The sequence below is a fragment of the Haliotis rufescens genome, unplaced genomic scaffold (assembly GCF_023055435.1).
Source record: "Haliotis rufescens isolate VD_foot unplaced genomic scaffold, xgHalRufe1.0.p SCAF_9, whole genome shotgun sequence".
NCBI classification, from domain to species: Eukaryota; Metazoa; Mollusca; class Gastropoda; order Lepetellida; family Haliotidae; genus Haliotis; species Haliotis rufescens.
The window spans coordinates 48,450,500-48,469,316 of record NW_025964383.1 but is presented as its reverse complement, the minus strand read 5'-3'; the positions used below and the strand labels follow the sequence as shown (position 1 = coordinate 48,469,316).

The 18,817-nt window shown below is 38.5% G+C and overlaps 2 protein-coding genes across 3 annotated transcripts in view; both read left to right on the top strand.

The window, feature by feature from the left end:
* LOC124122616 (multiple epidermal growth factor-like domains protein 6) overlaps positions 1-18,817 on the top strand; it is a 97,016-nt gene that overhangs the window by 16,249 nt on the left and 61,950 nt on the right. The window lies entirely within an intron of this gene.
* LOC124122611 (ankyrin repeat and KH domain-containing protein 1-like) overlaps positions 524-18,817 on the top strand; it is a 47,229-nt gene continuing 28,935 nt past the window's right edge. The window contains exons 1-3 of one of the 2 annotated variants that reach the window (XM_048390315.1): positions 524-589; positions 8,122-8,178; positions 15,983-16,250. In XM_048390315.1, the coding sequence (XP_048246272.1) occupies positions 8,145-8,178; positions 15,983-16,250 (302 nt within the window). In that variant the 5' untranslated portion in view covers positions 524-589; positions 8,122-8,144. Of the gene's footprint in view, positions 590-8,121; positions 8,179-15,982; positions 16,256-18,817 lie in introns of both variants that reach the window. The other variant, XM_046485692.2, reaches the window with a different exon arrangement.

Sequence of the window (18,817 nt, the reverse complement as noted above, 5' to 3'; positions counted from 1 at the left end):
TAATTAACGATTGATCTTTTACATGTTACCTAGATCAGCGACGCTTACACACAGCTCCACTTTCTGGTTTTCAAGTGATTTACTCCGAATTACTTAATTATGGTGCACGTTTAGGATTGGTGATTGTTCAGTAGTGTCATGTGTGTATGTTGCATCAATAATATGTAGGTATGAACGCCGATAATGAAGTACTTAGCCAATAACACTTTGGCCCGTCTTGGCCCGGCCCGACTTTTAGTCAATGCCCTCAACTATTGAACTGCATGGCAAGTATTTGTAAAACGACCGGGGGAGGAAATATTCCGGGGGTGGGGTGTGTGTGTGTGTGTGTGGGGGGGGGGGGGGGGGGGGGGGGGGTTATTTCGTAGTGCGACGGAGAGTTCATTTCGAGAGGGGCGGAACTGTACTGGTATAAATTCGCCGAGGGGAGATTTTATTCTGGGGGCGAATATATTTCGTGACACCGGCAAGGAAAAAGCAAAGTGACATTGCTCAGAGAGAGGAACATTTAGAGTTGTCTCCCTTCCGTTCCAATAACGAAAGTAGATTTTTAGCCGAACAGGAGGAGGACATGTTTGCAATTCGTGCTGTAAGTATGCGCCAATAATTTTATTTAACTAAGGGAACGAGTGACGTAGTGATACATGAAACAATATCTCGATTTCAACTCAATAGTTGTAACACAGGTTTAGACACGGAAGGTATGCATAGGCCGGCCTATGAATGGGCACAGTGCACAGCTAGAAAGTTGGAGAAGTTTCAGCTAGACTAGTTGTGTTTTACCATTTGAGTCTAAATACGTATACCCGCAGATAGTGTCCCAAAAAGTCACTAATCAGAAGAAGGTGTAAGTATTGCATTTACTGCTGAAAGTACTAAGTTTACTTTTCACTGGACCGTCACGTTTACGGTTTAGTACTTGACGGCGCGGCGGGGCCATGACCCCTGACTCCTGGAGATGGGCTATTTCTGCTTAATCCTACGTAAACATATAGGAAGAATAATCTAAAGTATGAAATGAATCTTAGTTATTAGAGTTCATTTACCAAGGCCTTTTTTATCATTTATCATTTCAGTCTGTCACAGACACGACACTATTAATTGGGGCTGGACGGGTAACTCAAGTACTGTTGGAAGAATGTTGTGCATAACGTTGATATGACATTGATTTTTGGGTTGGATTTGGAAGTTGTGATGATGTAGAAAGGTCAATCTTGAATCAACATTAGATATGAATATTGAGTTTTGTTAGGGTATTGATGGGATATCTGTTGCATTGGTGGAATATATGTTGCATTGGTGGAATATCTGTTGCATTGATGGAATATATGTTGCATTGGTGGAATATCTGTTGCATTGGTGGAATATATGTTGCATTGGTGGAGTATATGTTGCATTGGTGGAATATCTGTTGCATTGATGGATTATCTGTTGCATTGGTGGAGTATATGTTGCATTGGTGGAATATCTGTTGCATTGGTGGAATATATGTTGCATTGATGGAATATATGTTGCATTGGTGGAATATCTGTTGCATTGGTGGAATATATGTTGCATTGGTGGAACATCTGTTGCATTGATGGAATATCTGTTGCATTGGTGGAATATCTGTTGCATTGGTGGAATATCTGTTGCATTTGTGGAATATCTGTTGCATTGATGGATTATCTGTTGCATTGGTGGAGTATATGTTGCATTGGTGGAATATCTGTTGCATTGATGGATTATCTGTTGCATTGGTGGAGTATATGTTGCATTTGTGGAATATCTGTTGCATTGATGGATTATCTGTTGCATTGGTGGAGTATATGTTGCATTGGTGGAATATCTGTTGCATTGATGGATTATCTGTTGCATTGATGGATTATCTGTTGCATTGGTGGAGTATATGTTGCATTGGTGGAATATCTGTTGCATTGATGGATTATCTGTTGCATTGATGGATTATCTGTTGCATTGGTGGAGTATATGTTGCATTGGTGGAATATCTGTTGCATTGGTGGAATATATGTTGCATTGGTGGAACATCTGTTGCATTGATGGAATATCTGTTGCATTGGTGGAATATCTGTTGCATTGGTGGAATATCTGTTGCATTGGTGGAATATATGTTGCATTGGTGGAATATCTGTTGCATTTGTGGAATATCTGTTGCATTGATGGATTATCTGTTGCATTGGTGGAGTATATGTTGCATTGGTGGAATATCTGTTGCATTGATGGATTATCTGTTGCATTGGTGGAGTATATGTTGCATTGGTGGAATATCTGTTGCATTGGTGGAATATCTGTTGCATTGATGGATTATCTGTTGCATTGGTGGAGTATATGTTGCATTGGTGGAATATCTGTTGCATTGGTGGAATATCTGTTGCATTTGTGGAATATCTGTTGCATTGATGGATTATCTGTTGCATTGGTGGAATATCTGTTGCATTTGTGGAATATCTGTTGCATTGATGGATTATCTGTTGCATTGGTGGAGTATATGTTGCATTGGTGGAGTATATGTTGCATTGGTGGAATATCTGTTGCATTGGTGGAATATCTGTTGCATTGGTGTAATATTTGTTACATTGACACATACAGTTCTATAGCACTTTCTAAGATGCTTCACAAAAGATCAATTGTGCTGAGTGTATATACTTTATCCTTGGACCTAGCGTATCCTTGGTAACATGGTTCTTTCATTACTGCCATTATAAGATGGCGCATCCAAATCGGTTATTGGTGAAATAGTTCATTAAACTTGTTGAATTTGAATGTTATTGCCTTGGAAGAAATATGGAAAGATGATGTAAGCTATCTCTCAGACTAATCCCAAACACCTTCAAACCAATGTGTCACTGCCACAGCAGTCACAGAATTGTCCGAGGCGGGCGTTGGTTTCCCACTAATTATGTATGTCTCTTGGGACGAAGGAATGAACAATCCATGAAAAGTTTCATAACAACATGTCCATCTGTTGCTCACTGTAAGGCATTTAACAACACACACCAGTCAAACAAACCGGCCGTTGTTGCTCACTGTAAGGCATTTAACAACACACACCAGTCAAACAAACCGGCCATTGTTGCTCACTGTGAGGCATTTAACAACACACACTAGTCAAACAAACCGGCCATTGTTGCTCACTGTGAGGCATTTAACAACACACACTAGTCAAACAAACCGGCCATTGCTGCTCACTGTGAGGCATTTAACAACACACACCAGTCAAACAAACCGGCCATTGTTGCTCACTGTAAGGCATTTAACAACACACACTAGTCAAACAAACCGGCCGTTGCTGCTCAATGTAAGGCATTTAACAACACACACTAGTCAAACACACCGGCCATTGCTGCTCAATGTAAGGCATTTAACAACACACACTAGTCAAACAAACCGGCCATTGCTGCTCAATGTAAGGCATTTAACAACACACACTAGTCAAACAAACCGGCCATTGCTGCTCAATGTAAGGCATTTAACAACACACACTAGTCAAACACACCGGCCATTGCTGCTCAATGTAAGGCATTTAACAACACACACTAGTCAAACAAACCGGCCATTGCTGCTCAATGTAAGGCATTTAACAACACACACTAGTCAAACAAACCGGCCATTGCTGCTCAATGTAAGGCATTTAACAACACACACTAGTCAAACACACCGGCCATTGCTGCTCAATGTAAGGCATTTAACAACACACACTAGTCAAACACACCGGCCATTGCTGCTCAATGTAAGGCATTTAACAACACACACTAGTCAAACACACCGGCCATTGCTGCTCAATGTAAGGCATTTAACAACACACACCAGTCAAACAAACCGGCCTTTGCTGCTCACTGTAAGGCATTTAACAACACACACCAGTCAAACACACCGGCCATTGCTGCTCACTGTAAGGCATTTAACAACACACACCAGTCAAACACACCGGCCATTGCTGCTCACTGTAAGGCATTTAACAACACACACCAGTCAAACACACCGGCCATTGCTGCTCACTGTAAGGCATTTAACAACACACACCAGTCAAACACACCGGCCATTGCTGCACAATGTAAGGCATTTAACAACACACACTAGTCAAACACACCGGCCGTTGTTGCTCAATGTAAGGCATTTAACAACACACACTAGTCAAACACACCGGCCATTGCTGCTCAATGTAAGGCATTTAACAACACACACTAGTCAAACACACCGGCCGTTGTTGCTCAATGTAAGGCATTTAACAACACACACTAGTCAAACAAACCGGCCGTTGTTGCTCAATGTAAGGCATTTAACAACACACACTAGTCAAACACACCGGCCATTGCTGCTCAATGTAAGGCATTTAACAACACACACTAGTCAAACAAACCGGCCATTGCTGCTCAATGTAAGGCATTTAACAACACACACTAGTCAAACACACCGGCCATTGCTGCTCAATGTAAGGCATTTAACAACACACACTAGTCAAACACACCGGCCGTTGTTGCTCAATGTAAGGCATTTAACAACACACACTAGTCAAACAAACCGGCCGTTGTTGCTCAATGTAAGGCATTTAACAACACACACTAGTCAAACACACCGGCCATTGCTGCTCAATGTAAGGCATTTAACAACACACACTAGTCAAACACACCGGCCATTGCTGCTCAATGTAAGGCATTTAACAACACACACTAGTCAAACACACCGGCCATTGCTGCTCAATGTAAGGCATTTAACAACACACACTAGTCAAACACACCGGCCATTGCTGCTCAATGTAAGGCATTTAACAACACACACTAGTCAAACACACCGGCCGTTGTTGCTCTTCCTCCGCCATGGTTGTCCCGTGGCAAGGCCATATCACACCCCAGGCCATCAATTCACCTCAGTTGCGGTATCACATAGTGCAGCCAGCTCGGTTACCACACTGTTTCATGGCTTATAGTTGCTGCAGTCTGCTAACATTAGTGGCAGATACAAAGTAAAACTTGTACAACAGAAAACACCTCAACTCACAATAACCAACGATACCGAATTTCAGCTATGTTTATTATACATGTTAGCTCGGCCCCACAATAACCTTGTGGAAGTTACAAGTCATGTGATTAAATTGAAGCAAATTGCTATGAAAACTTAAATTTATGAATCCTTCTTATTGCTGGGTTTATGAATACCCTCACACTGAACTGATAAAGGAAGTCCTTTGATGCAAGACAGACAACACTGATATAAGTCATTGTTTTTACAGGCTAAATGTCCTCCTATCTATGAGCACCATCAGTCTATTGTCTTTGGGATATCCATCATTTGGCTCAAGTTAGTCTTTTGGCACATCCCTCGAACGGCCTCCGGATGTCGAGTATCTGATGTCATGACTGAACACACCAAATTAAGAATCTGTGTCTTCCCACAACAAGTAGTTTACAGCATAAAGCCTGCATTATCTCCCTTGGTCCATCAACGATATCTGCTCTCCTCGTCCTGCCTCAAACAATATAAGTGGGTCACGGTTTATCATGATGATAGAAAATGCATTTCTACACCTGAATAATTCAGGCTGAATTACTGCTCTGTGGCAATACGTTGTCGATGTGACATGAACATAATTTCTCAGTCAATCCACACCAAAGTTAACAGTTTGCAAGAGTAACACTTCTTCTAACTCGGTCAAGGTCATCTCACGCTGAGCCAGCTGATGAGTTGTGTTAAACAATTTTGTAAGCTTTTCAACCTCTTTCATTTCGATTAAAAATGCCCTTTTCTATTTGGGATTGTCCAGGTTTTATTGTTGCAGCGAACTAAATGTGTATGTCATTTTCCATATGACAATCTAAATTGCTTGTTCTGAAACCTCTCGAGCCTGTTACAAAAGAGTTTTGTTGACTTTCAACAAGATTCAAGATACAAATGAGTTTATTTGTAGTTCAGGCCTAAAGACTCATATCACAAATATAGCTACAACTGTTGTCTAGTGAGCATTACAAAGAGTTTACAATTCTTCCCATATTTTAAATACACATATGAGATATTTGGCAAGTTTAAAAACAGAATCTGAATTAGAGATTGAACAAATAGATCTTATGTTGTGATACACATTGCCCTTTCTTTCCACTTCCTGTGCAATCCACACATACCCAAAACCAGGTTGGAATTGTATCTTTCTTACGTTGCTAGCACAATTTGGGTGTTTTGTATCAATAATGCCTACTCACATTCTATAGCATTTGTATGGGTGCCTCTAATGTGACATTCTCAGGAGACAGAGCCAGCATCTGATACATTTTTCAAAATATGTAATAAATAGAGTATATCTGGCAGTTTCCCATATGTAACACAGTTTGGAGTTCTATATCCTAAATCCAAGATAAATTTACAATATTTTCTAGATCTATGTACAATTTAAATGTTTTCATTAAGAGTAAATCCCCAAATTTCAGAACCATATGTCAGTATACATGGTATAGGTAGAATCTTTTTATCAAACATCTGGAAGGCCTTCGCTCCGATCTGCACTAGAATTGTTTTCTCAGATCTAAATGTCTTATCTAAATTGTAATATAATTTCACATCCTCTATATTTGGTCAATAAACAGTGAAACTAGCTAGTTGGTAATCGTTAATGTCCATCTTTACAATAAGCTCATTGCCATTTAACATCTCATATTTCGTATGGCTACACCTCTAGAATCCTATTATGAAAGCTGAAAGAGCAATCTTTGTTTCTCCATTCTTCTTCAATATTTTGTTCCATAGTTTTTGTCAAATGCACATCTTGCAAACAGTAGATACTTGCTTTCTTTTTCTTTACTTTTAGTTTTATCATTGATACCTCTACAATTTTGTGATATTATTTTCAGTATGTCACCCATTTGATAATTCACGGCTGGGAATCATGTATTTGAAGAGTTGTGAGGCAGTGAACAGGACATGCAAAGAGGAATACGTAGACAATGATATTGTTAGAATAAACACATGTTCATGGTAGTCTTTCAGTTTTGGTCCTTCATTCAGCGCACATCCCTTCCCGAGGGGGCGGCGAGGTGGTTGCTGATTTGGTATGGGAGCGTGTTGCCGTCACAGACAGCTTCTGGCTAATGTGGAGTTGCCTCCCTTGGTGACTATATAAGCGGTAGAGCGCTTTGGTTACAACAGTCCTGCTGTCTTTGGGCAACAGCCAAATTTATCGGGCTGCCTGTAAGGTTACTATGATGTCATGTGTCATGTGTCATGTGTCATGGGTCTGAGGCCATGTGTTTAATCGCCCTGGCTGTTAATGCTTGTGACTCGTTTTAGGTAACAAGTTTGATAACTACATACATTATTGTGGCTGACTGAGTTGTGGGTGCCTGTATACACTGACACCAGTGAAAGAAATTACCTCTGTGTGTTGCATCTATGGTATGAATTGAATATATGCTGTGTTAACGCATTTGCTCATCACTCCAGAGACCAAGTTTGATTCCCCACATGGGTACAATGTATGAAGCCCATTTCTGGTGTCACCCGTGATATCGTTCGAATATTGCTTGAACATCATTCATTCACTCACTCACTCACTCCCCACCCACCCACTTACTGACAGACCGCCTCCGTGGTCTTGTGGTAGAGCGTCCGCCCAGAGAGCGGTAGGGCCGGGGTTCGATCCCCGACAGCGTCATACAAAAAGACGTTAAAAGATTGTACTTGTTGATACCCTGTCTGGCGCTCGGCATTAAGGGGCTAAAACAAGGACTGGTCGGCTCGGAGTCAGTATACTGTGTCTGAGTGGGGTATTCATGTTAAACTGCGGCATGGTATCTCAGTGAGCTAGCACTATAAATCGGCATCAGTCCGGACTAGTACAAGCAGCCACACACACACATACACGTGCATGCACGTCGCTATATAAGTGCAATAATCTTTGACGCGACGTTAAACCCAATTTCACCTCACCTCACTTACTGACAGGGTACAGTCTTGGTGTTATCGTTTTTGATGTTCAAAGGAAGGAGTAATTGTATTAATTTCATAATACATTTTGGGCCAGGGGGTCGACACCCTCCTTAATTTGGTGGTGCATTTCATGATTTACAGTGTGGTTTTGGAGAATTATTACGATGAATACGGTAAATACAACGTAGATAGTTTTTATCATTTCAGATGATGTCAGCAATGAATGAGAGATGCTGAAGTACAGCCTGCTTGTCCTAATCCTTGGTGAGTTTTATATAGAAGTTTGTGTTACACCCCCCGAACGGTGTAACTTTCTATAGATATTTACTACCTGAAAGAATTCAAAAGAAGAATGAGATCCCGGACAACTTCTGTTTATTCAAAACAGTAATGGCGTCACATATGAGATGGCATCACATGTGAGATGCAATTCAAACGGATAATTATCAATTAACACTGAAGTTGAAATTCAGTTCATGACTTAGGCTTACACCTAGCATTTAGCCGATCCAGGTGGAGCAACCTTAGAGCAATAGTGAATGCATAGTTAACTCCCTTGGATTACTTTGGAAAATTCACTAAGTTACTATTATGACAATATTGCTTATAAATGCATTATTATTGTTTGATGGGACCACTTGTACATTTGACATGAAAACAGTATTGTGTTTCAATTATATCCCTCCAGAAAGTTCAACGTATTACAGGACTGTAGATGAGACAAATGGGATTGAGAGCCTCCGGAGTCAACTAATGACTGTCATATCTGAGTATGGTGATAATATACAGTTTACTGTAATAGGTGATTTGAATGTGAGGGTTGGACTTGAGCAAGATTTTATAATTGATGATGACATCCCATACCTGGATGCAGAATATGATACTGACTGTTTTAACATTTGAAGAATATCCAAGGATAATGTTGTGAATTTATTTGGACGATCACTACTATCACTATGTCGAGTGATGGGGCTACACATGCTAAATGGAAGATCTGGAGGAGATAGGTGTGGTAATTTCACTTTCATCTCACATACGGGAAAGAGTGTAATAGATTATGTCTTGGTTTCTACAAGTTTGTACAAAAGTGTTTCAGATTTTGACATACTTGCCATACCAGAATCAGATCACCTACCAGTGACACGTAGACTTACTTTAATCCCTCAAGTTAATCCACACAAGACAGGCCAGCAGTTAAAGTCATGGAATAAGCTAAATTGGAAATCAAACTCCAGCCAGCTATATGTTGACAAACTTGTAAATGAAACATGCAACAGCGAGCTGCAAATGACATTTGTAAAGAATCTGGATGATAATGACATTAATGCGGCAGTAAGCAACTTGTTTGAAGTTATTTGTAAATGTGCTATTTTAAGTGGTATGAAATCAAATAAGGGGTCAGAGGGGCGTTCCCCTAGTCAGCCCAAGTGGTGGGACCATGAATGTGAGATTTTCAAAGGTGAAAAATATAAGTGTTTAGACAAGTTTAGATTATCTGGTTCTAACATTAACTTCAAGAATTACATTTTATCAAGAAATAAATTTAAGAATGCATGTAAACAAAAAAAAGCCAGATATGACATGGCGGATAAACCAGATGTAATGCGGGTGATAAATAATGCGGGTGTGACCACACGGGACTTATGGAAATTCATCAAATGCTACAACAGGCAAGGGAGGTCTGGCAGTGAAGCAATTTTACCAGAGGAATGGTTTGATCATTTTTCATCACTGCTCAACAACAGTAACTTTGATACTGACCCTGACTTCTGTGAACATGTACATACATTTATCAGGGATAATGAAGATCACACAGCCTGTTGTGACAATGTTGAGAGTGTACAAGTTTTAGATAAGACTATTACTATGGAGGAAATTAGATCTGTAATTAATGATCACCCCAATGGCAAAGCGCCAGGACCTGATGGAATTTTAAATGAACATTTAAAAAGTGTATCCTCATATACTTTTACCACATATCCACAGGTTATTTAACAAGATATTATCTGTTGGAGTTTACCCATCACAATGGACAGAAGCAATAATATTTCCTATTCATAAAAATGGTGAAAATACAGATCCTAATAATTATAGGGAAATATCTTTGTTATCAGTAATTGGAAAGGCCTTTACCAAATACTAAGTAATAGACTTGTTGGCTGATGTGAAGAAAAAGAAAAGCTGTATGAGGAACAAGCTGGCTACAGAAATGGATATAGCACCATAGACAATATATTTGTATTACAATTGGTTATTCAGAAATACCTCTCCAAGTCAAAAGGGCGCTGCTATTGTTTATTCATAGACTTTTCGAAGGCATTCAACAGCGTCCAGCACCATTTATTGAAATATGTACTTTTACAAAAAGGTGTAAAAGGTAAATTTTTCACAGTTATTTCATCTCTGTATAGTCAGCTAAAATCATGTGTTCTAGTTAACAAGTCCTCACTGTCTGAGTTCTTTGAGTGTACAATAGGAACCAGGCAAGGGTGTATGATAAGCCCACTGTTATTCAATCTGTTTTTGAATGAGCTAGTAGATAATTACAGGTTTAATGATTGCAAGGGTATTTTTGTCAATGAGTATGCTGAAAACATCACTTTGATAATGTTTGCAGATGATATTGCTAATGTTGGAGATTCTGTTAGAAGGTTACAGCACCAGATAGATTGTTTAGCAGGATTTTGCAATCAGTATGGGATGAAGGTTAATTTGGAGAAAGTCATGGTATTCCGAAGAGGTGGTATAGTAACAAAAAAGGAAAAGTGGTATTATGATGGTATTCCTCTGGAAGCAGTATCAATTTATAAGTATCTTGGTGTGTTTTTCACTCTTAAGCTCTCATGGTGTTTGGCTAGAAGTACCCTGGCACAACAAGGAGAAAAAGCTCTGAATATTTTGTTTGGATTCTTGAAAAAGTCTAAGCTGAACATTAAAAAGTCCTTGTTTCTATTTGATAGGATGGTTTCTCCAGTCTTATGTTATGCATCATGTGTTTGGGGATTTGAAAGTGTCCAAGTTATAGAAAATGTGCACTGCAAATTTCTTTGAAAAGTTCTCCATGTTAATTCAAACACTCCAGCAGCAGTCTTGTATGGGGAGCTAGGACGGTATCCATTACATGTAACAACCATGTTCAATTCAATTAAGTATTGGCTGAAAATATTAAACATGTCCACAAATAGGTATCCTAAGGCTTGCTATCTGATGTTATATCAGTTAGATGGGGCTGGTAGAGCCACATGGGCAACTAGAATAAACTATCTGTTGAACATACTTGGATTTGGTCTAGTTTGGTTTGAACAGGGTGTTGGTGACATAACCCATTTCCTTAGAATTTGTAGGGAAAGGTTGCAGGATTGTTGGAAACAAACATGGGCACTATCTATAAGTGAAACAAGTAAGCTTTATTATTATTCCATTATCAAATCAGTGCACAATATGAAGAGTACAAATTTAAGAATTGTTCTTAGTCGATTCAGATGTGGTAACCACAAACTGGCTGTTGAAACTGGGCTGTGGGGAGGTGTTGCTAGAGAGGATAAAGTATTATTACATCATGTTACTTGTATAACAAGTTCAGAAATATGCTTTTGCCAAGTATTTGTACTAGTAATCTTTGTACTCTCGACACATTTGAGAAAGTTATGACAGATAATTCTTTGTCAGAATCTTTAGCACTGTATATTGTTAAATGCACACAGGCAAGGCAGGTTTATCTCAGAGGTTAAAGGGAGACAACTTTATATACAGTTTACGAGTGCTTCACTTACTTTTGAAGATTATAGTAGATCTCTTCTTAATGATTGTAATTGTTGTTTGTAACTTAAAATTGTTGTAACTTGATTATATACACATGTACTCTGGGTTGGAGGCCTTTATTACAGAATAAAAGAGTCTTGAAGCATTATATATGTGAAATTATGATAGTTGCACTTATATAAATGATTCACAAATTAAATTATTGATAATAAAGTAACAAAACATTAATTTAGCCTTTTGTTATATTTTGACATGAAATATAAAAAGTTGGAACAATTGTGTAATAATGTGTGAAATAATAAAATGAAAATATAAAAATACTTGAAAATTGCTTTGACAGTAATTGGAAAATATTTGTAAAACAATACCAATAATGGTCCTTGACAAATATATTGAATATTCTATAAATACAGCGGACTAGATTTGTTTACATTAAAAGGTACAAAGTATTAATATATTTTGCAAAGAAAGCGAATTACAGTAATGTTGATTAAAACAGAAATTCAAACCATTACGGAAATTACTAACTGTTACAGCAAAGTTATAGCTATTTACTTGCAACATGCAAAGTGTAAACAATACACCGATCGACAACATCGATTTAGAATTACCTCCCTCAATGGACGGAAGTGGCGCTTCGACCCCGTGTAACTCTAGAAAGTTTACAGAATTGTCTCCCTTTCATTCACTTGCATGTTCACTTTCACTAATTTCTGCTTTTACTGAATTTGTACAGATTAAAAACTAACACATATAGAGGTTATCACGCGAGTGTGTTTGGGGATGGTAAATATCCTGCATTAGGAATAAACATTGTATTTAGCGAGCGTGATAACCTCTTTATCATATGATGTCATTCTTTAATTCTGTGCTTCAAAATCGCTTTCCCTCTCTCACAAACATTACCGAAACATTGCGAGTTTTCCTGGAATGCGCGCATTAATATTTATTACGTCACAGAGTAAGTGATGTGTCAGTCAGACTGTGACAGTAAAATATAGTTCCAACTGAAATCTGTTTCTTATCCAGTGGCAAAGCAACATATACGCAAAACTACAATTGTATTTAATTGCCTTTCGCGCCAATCCATTGGTCTGTCCGCTAGAGTAACTGCCCTTAGTCAAAGGGAAGCTACTCCAACCCTGGTCTATGAGACGTCACGGCCACGTTCAGACGTTGTTGACAGTCTGTCTGTCCTGTCATAACGTTAAGGAGTGTAGTCAGATGTACACACAGCGACAAAACGAAACAAGGTAACAATTCAAACTTATTTCGGCCAAATCCAACTGTTTTAATTTGTGGAGAAGGTTTCAAGCCGCAGAGGACTACAAGCACAGATATGGCTACTGATCCCGCTTGGCTAGGCCTCGTGCCCTCGCAAAATTGTGTCAAAATATTTATCTCCAAAGTTGCCAAAACTTATAAAATGCCTTAGCTACGTCACAGTTAGACACTGATTTTCAGTATATTAGACTGTTCTTTTGATAATGATAGCAATTATCCCTGTAGTTTATCCAGATTCCCAATTATAACCGGTAACAAATGTTATATTTGAGATAACGCTGCGAATCCCGGACGGGACTCAACCCTTAAAAGTACGAGAATCTGTACTTTACTAAGGAAATGTTATCACAAATATAACATTTGTTACATTTGACCACTTTCTAAATGGCATTGTGTATTCGAATCACCAATAGATTCCAAGATTTGTGTGCACAGCTGATTGCTACTTCCGGCTCAGTTTACGCGACAACACAAATGGTAATTATATTCTCTTCATATGACACAAGCCTAGCAGAACAGGAAATACAATTTACTCGGTAAATCATCATGACTAGGGATGTTTTATCTAACATTTCCAATTTGTATTGACCAAATTTTATATTGATGATAACACTTCCTTAGTTATATAGCGATGTGCATGCACCTGTGTGTGTATGGCTGCTTGTACTAGTCCGGACTGATGCCGATACCATGCCGTAGTTTAACATGAATACCTCACTCAGACACAGTATACTGACTCCGAGCCGACCAGTCCTTGTATTAGCCCCTAAATGCCGAGCGCCAGACAGGGTCACAACAAGTACCATCTTTTAACGTCTTTTGGTATGATGCGGTTGGGGATCGAACCCCGTACCTTCCGCTCTCCGGACGGACGCTCTACCACTAGACCACGGAGGTGGTCCGACGTAATAAGCGCTCAGGGCGCTCTCAAAATTAGAAATAGGGGGTTCTTATTAGAATATTATTTTGGTGGAAAAAAAGAGAGTTGAAAGATAAATTTTGTGGTTAATGCAGACAGCCTGAAATGATTAGGTACGACAGATATATTTCTCCTGAATTTTATTGCCCATAATTAAGGGTGTATATAACACACGAGTGCGTAATATAAGTGAATAAATTGATCAATGGGAAGGGGTGCTAATTGGGATTTTCCACTAGCCAATATCTTAGCAAATGTCGCCGTGGGCGCTTATTAGAGCGGAGCTCTTATTACGTCGATACGGTAATACAAAATTTCACAATGTAAACTGACGCCATCAAAATTGCCACCAAATGGAATAACATTTGAAATTGGAATATTTTAAGCTGTCTTTAGTGGCATTGTCAGTATGTTTAATGAATTGACACTTTTTCCATCAGATAATCATGTCGCCCATTGCTGCTTATGTAAGAGTCAATACTATCCGCCTCTATTTTTTATCCCGAGGATGAAATTCTCTTGTGTCAGGATAATTCTCCCTAGTGAATTTGAACCTATACCAGTGTGGCACTAGGGTAGGATACTATACTCTAGAGTAAAACTTCCCCCAGGATAATATTTAGGTAGGATATAATCCTTGCCTACACTTACACCAATAGTGAACCCTACAACACCGTCTGAGGAACACTACAACACTGCACACTGTAGAACACATCATACTGTGGAGAGGGTTTTGGACTCCTTAAGTCCAGGTCACGGCATGTACATCACTTATTTTACTCACAGACATACAACATTTATCAATATTTGAGACATGAGTAAGGTATACATTTGTGCTGATGACATTAAGATATGATACTTTAAGATAATACTACTACTGTTTCTCTTAATGATTGTGTGATTAAGATTATTATGTCTTTTTGTAACCGATCATCAATGAAAGCAGAAGCTACATTAACTGTCTGAATTGTTTTATTTTTGAAAATGAATCAAAGTTTATATGAACTGAATAATTGGTGACACGTTCAGTCAGCCAGAGCGGCCAGCTTCCAATGGGATGATATAGGCCAGTTTCTGTTCTTCCAAGTGGAGTCTCTTTTTTTGGACCTCAAGAAGATCCTTTAGGACTTTCAGTGTCTCCCTCTCTATGTTAACAATGGTATCCTTGTCTGAAAGAAAGTTTCATGACATGACACAAGTCTCACAGCAACAGTTATATCATCCATCTGTATACAAACTTTATCAAAACAAAAATCAGGGTTTCTTCAGTAAATTACACTTTTTTACAACTTTCCAATGTGATGTATTGCTGTATACACCACTGAGAGTGTTTGTGGCCTTCAAGTGTGAAACTGCATCAACTGTATTAAAGAAACAAATCATTTAACTGAGACTTATGAATGTTGTCTTTAAAACATAACCACATGAATACGAAATTCTGAGTTAAATAAAGAAGTTATGAACTATATTTCTAAGTCCTGTGATATTGTATACAAGATTTCGTGTTATGTTGTGGAAGGTATACTTACAATAAACTATCAGTTGTAAATCTCTCCACACCCAGAATCCTTTAAACATAACGTTTTGTGCAGTACCGGTATTTCCATTATGTATATGGTAATGACCTTGAGGAATATTATCCGCTGACATCACACTGTCAGAGATATAGTCATTAACATAAACTATGAGACCTGTTTAGTAAACAACTGCACATACAACCATTCACACTACCTATCACACAACTTACAATCCTATTCTTCACTTTCAAGGCCACACTCACAACCTTGAATTAAGCAGGAAGGTGTGGCTATGGAAACTTCTCTAAACTTGCTAAGCTGGAGGAGGTGAAGTTTGGCTTGTATTGTGTTGCTTATTATGACATCATGCTTTATATTTGAGTGTCTTTTATGATTGTTTATTTGAAATTTTTGAATATGAATGCTCACAGCATCTTTGTGGCTGTTTTTGTTGACATTTCAAACGGCTGACAACATATCCATGTGAGCTACAGTGGCACTTCTTGTCTGGTAACTCATTGTGCACATACTGAATGTGAAGATCTGTAATGGAACAAAACATAATAAGGAATCATGATTGTTTCAGCCATCCAAGGACAGGGTGAAGAATGTCCCCTGGGTAAATATGGTAAAAACTGTGATGAAACGTGCAGCGCCAACTGTGCCCCTTCTTCTACTGATGAATCTGTGTACTGTGACAAACTGACTGGACGGTGTTCGGAAGGATGCAAGAGCGGCTGGCATGGGGACCGATGTAATCACCAGTGTAGCAAGAACTGCCTCAACAATGTCTGCAACGTACAAAATGGAGCTTGCAGTAAATGTAAAGAACACTTTTCAGGGGATTATTGTGAGACAGGTACGTGGACTGAAGAATATGTATCATTTATGTTTGGCAGCATGATAACATGTACACAAAAATTATTATTCATCCATACAGTGATGACAGATTGATTGCTGAATTGTTTAAGGATACATATGTGATTTATTATTTTATTATATACGTAAGTGTGAAAGACTGAGTTTACCAAAGTTGAGAAAAGTGATATTTGCATTGCACTTGATATTTAACAGCAGTGTACATAACACTTAATATTTCACTGCTGTGAAAATCTCACTATTACAGAACTATTGTCATACAAGAGTGACCTCCCCTCAAATTGTCTCCCTTTATCATAAGTGTCTAGCCCTTACTCAAACTGTTGTCTTCCTTTATACATTTGTTCCACATTGACAAGGCAAAAGTAATGAGCGATGGCCATTTATGGAGTAAATATCGCTTCAGGCTGTTTGTTATGCTCTTGCAAATGTTTCGTAATACACTGTAAATTTCTCACTTATCTCATCAATTGAGACTGTTGGTTTTGCAAAGCGCCATTTACTTGACCAGCGTGTATTCCTTTGCTTCCAACAGCAGTTTGGTAGTTTTCAAGTATATTTTTCGCCAAAGTTTTTGTATATAGATCATATTCATATGTATGATACCAAATTTTCATGCCCCTAAATAATTTTCATTACTTTGGTTTATATTTTTTTAAGATTTTGCAAACGCAAAACTACTTTTTTAGTCGCAAATACAAGGGGTGGTGAACCGTCCCTGAGAATTAGGTAGGGATAATTTACATTTCAAGGTTTTACATTTGTATTGAAATACTAAAATTCCCGGTAGACAACTACACAAATAGCCTTTTTTGTGCGGTGGGATTATTATCACTATAATCTTACTATGTTGTTAATGAAATTCTACAAAATTCTGGGTTAAAATATGAAATGGAAATTAGAAGGGTGATTGTACCGGGAGGCTGTACAAAGGACCTATGAGGTCAAGGATTATTGATTGATTATTTCGGGGGAGGAGCTGAAATTATTATTGATAGTATTTTGTTTGTTGTCCAGGAGTAGTGTGGGGGTTTGGAGACTCACGGCTGAACAGAGAGGTTCTCTCTCTATATTAAAAATCCGGATCAGAAATATATCAGACTCAGAGTGTATCAGAGTGTGGCAGGGCATGGAGTCATCCCACAGATGACATCCTTACCTTGTCAGCTTGCTGACGGGGTTAACGTCTTTGGTCATGTGGACAAGGCGTCCGACCTCGGATCAGAAGGTCCGTGGTTCGAATCCCATCACGGGACTCGGAAATTTTATGGCCGCTATCCCCTAGATATGTGTTGTGCATAAACAAGTCAGGCTTCAGAAAAACAACTTAGGACCTCTTGTGTGTAATATTCAAGAATTCTGTCTCCAATAATGGACTGTGAGTAACAAATCCAACTTGTACTTTGAGAGAGAGCTACAGAAGAACAGTTGCCGAGGTAGAAGGGTATCCCATACCCGACACACACAGAAACATTATTCCTGGAGACCAATTTTCCGGAAACATTCCAAATTCATGAATATTATTAAAAATACTGACTAAATAATGAATAACTATATCTGAGGAATGTTTACATATTCTGATAGAACATCATCAATTCCTGTTGATTTCCTTTTTTTAACAGCATGATTAATATCCAATATTTCAGTTCTTGGGTCTTATATCGAGCTGTCGTATTGGCCATCTGTTTGATTGTAATAGCCTGTACTGTATGTGTAAAATGTGTTTAAATGTACACATTCTACTGTTTTATCACAAAGACACTTAGTATATGCTACGCACAGTAAGATCCATATTTATTAGTTGACTTTAACTGAAATAACATGGAATTGATGTATATGTGTTGAATGCAAATTCATATATATATGACTATCAGCTTCAAATTGTCATCAACATAAACTGACCACTGTCTCTCCATATTTACACAAGTTAGTACATACATCAACTGTAATAAAATCATCATCACAGTGGTGATCACAGCAATAGACAATAGAAGCCAACACTTCAGTAATTAGCACTGCCTATTGCTAGTCACCTATCAACGCCAATTATCTGGCTATTGGCTTCACTTGTTAAGTTTCCACCTTTTGTTATCTTATTGCTGTGAGAGATTCTTGCTAGTTTTTGTTTTATTCCACATAATTGTAAGGTGTACATGATGTACTTGGTCAACCACAGTTGGTCAGTGTTTTGGGCATGTCATAATGAAACACCATAATGATGGCATATATTCTTCTGGAATAAATAGAGGTTATCACACGAGTGTGTTTGGGGATGGAAACTATCCTGCATTAGGAATAAACATTGTATTTAGCGAGCCTTTGTATGCGATGTTATAGTCGGGGTATATAAACTAGCATCCATTTTGAAGGCTTGTACACAGGGGGTCGCCTTACACGTGGGGTCGCATTATAGACGGCAATATGTGGTAAGAATCAGTATAAGCATCATGGTACCTCAAAGTGCGAGACAACAGGCTACCACTTACTACTTGTCTTCCAGAATGAAATAGGCTGATGCTTGCAAGTTAGTTGATTTTGTTAT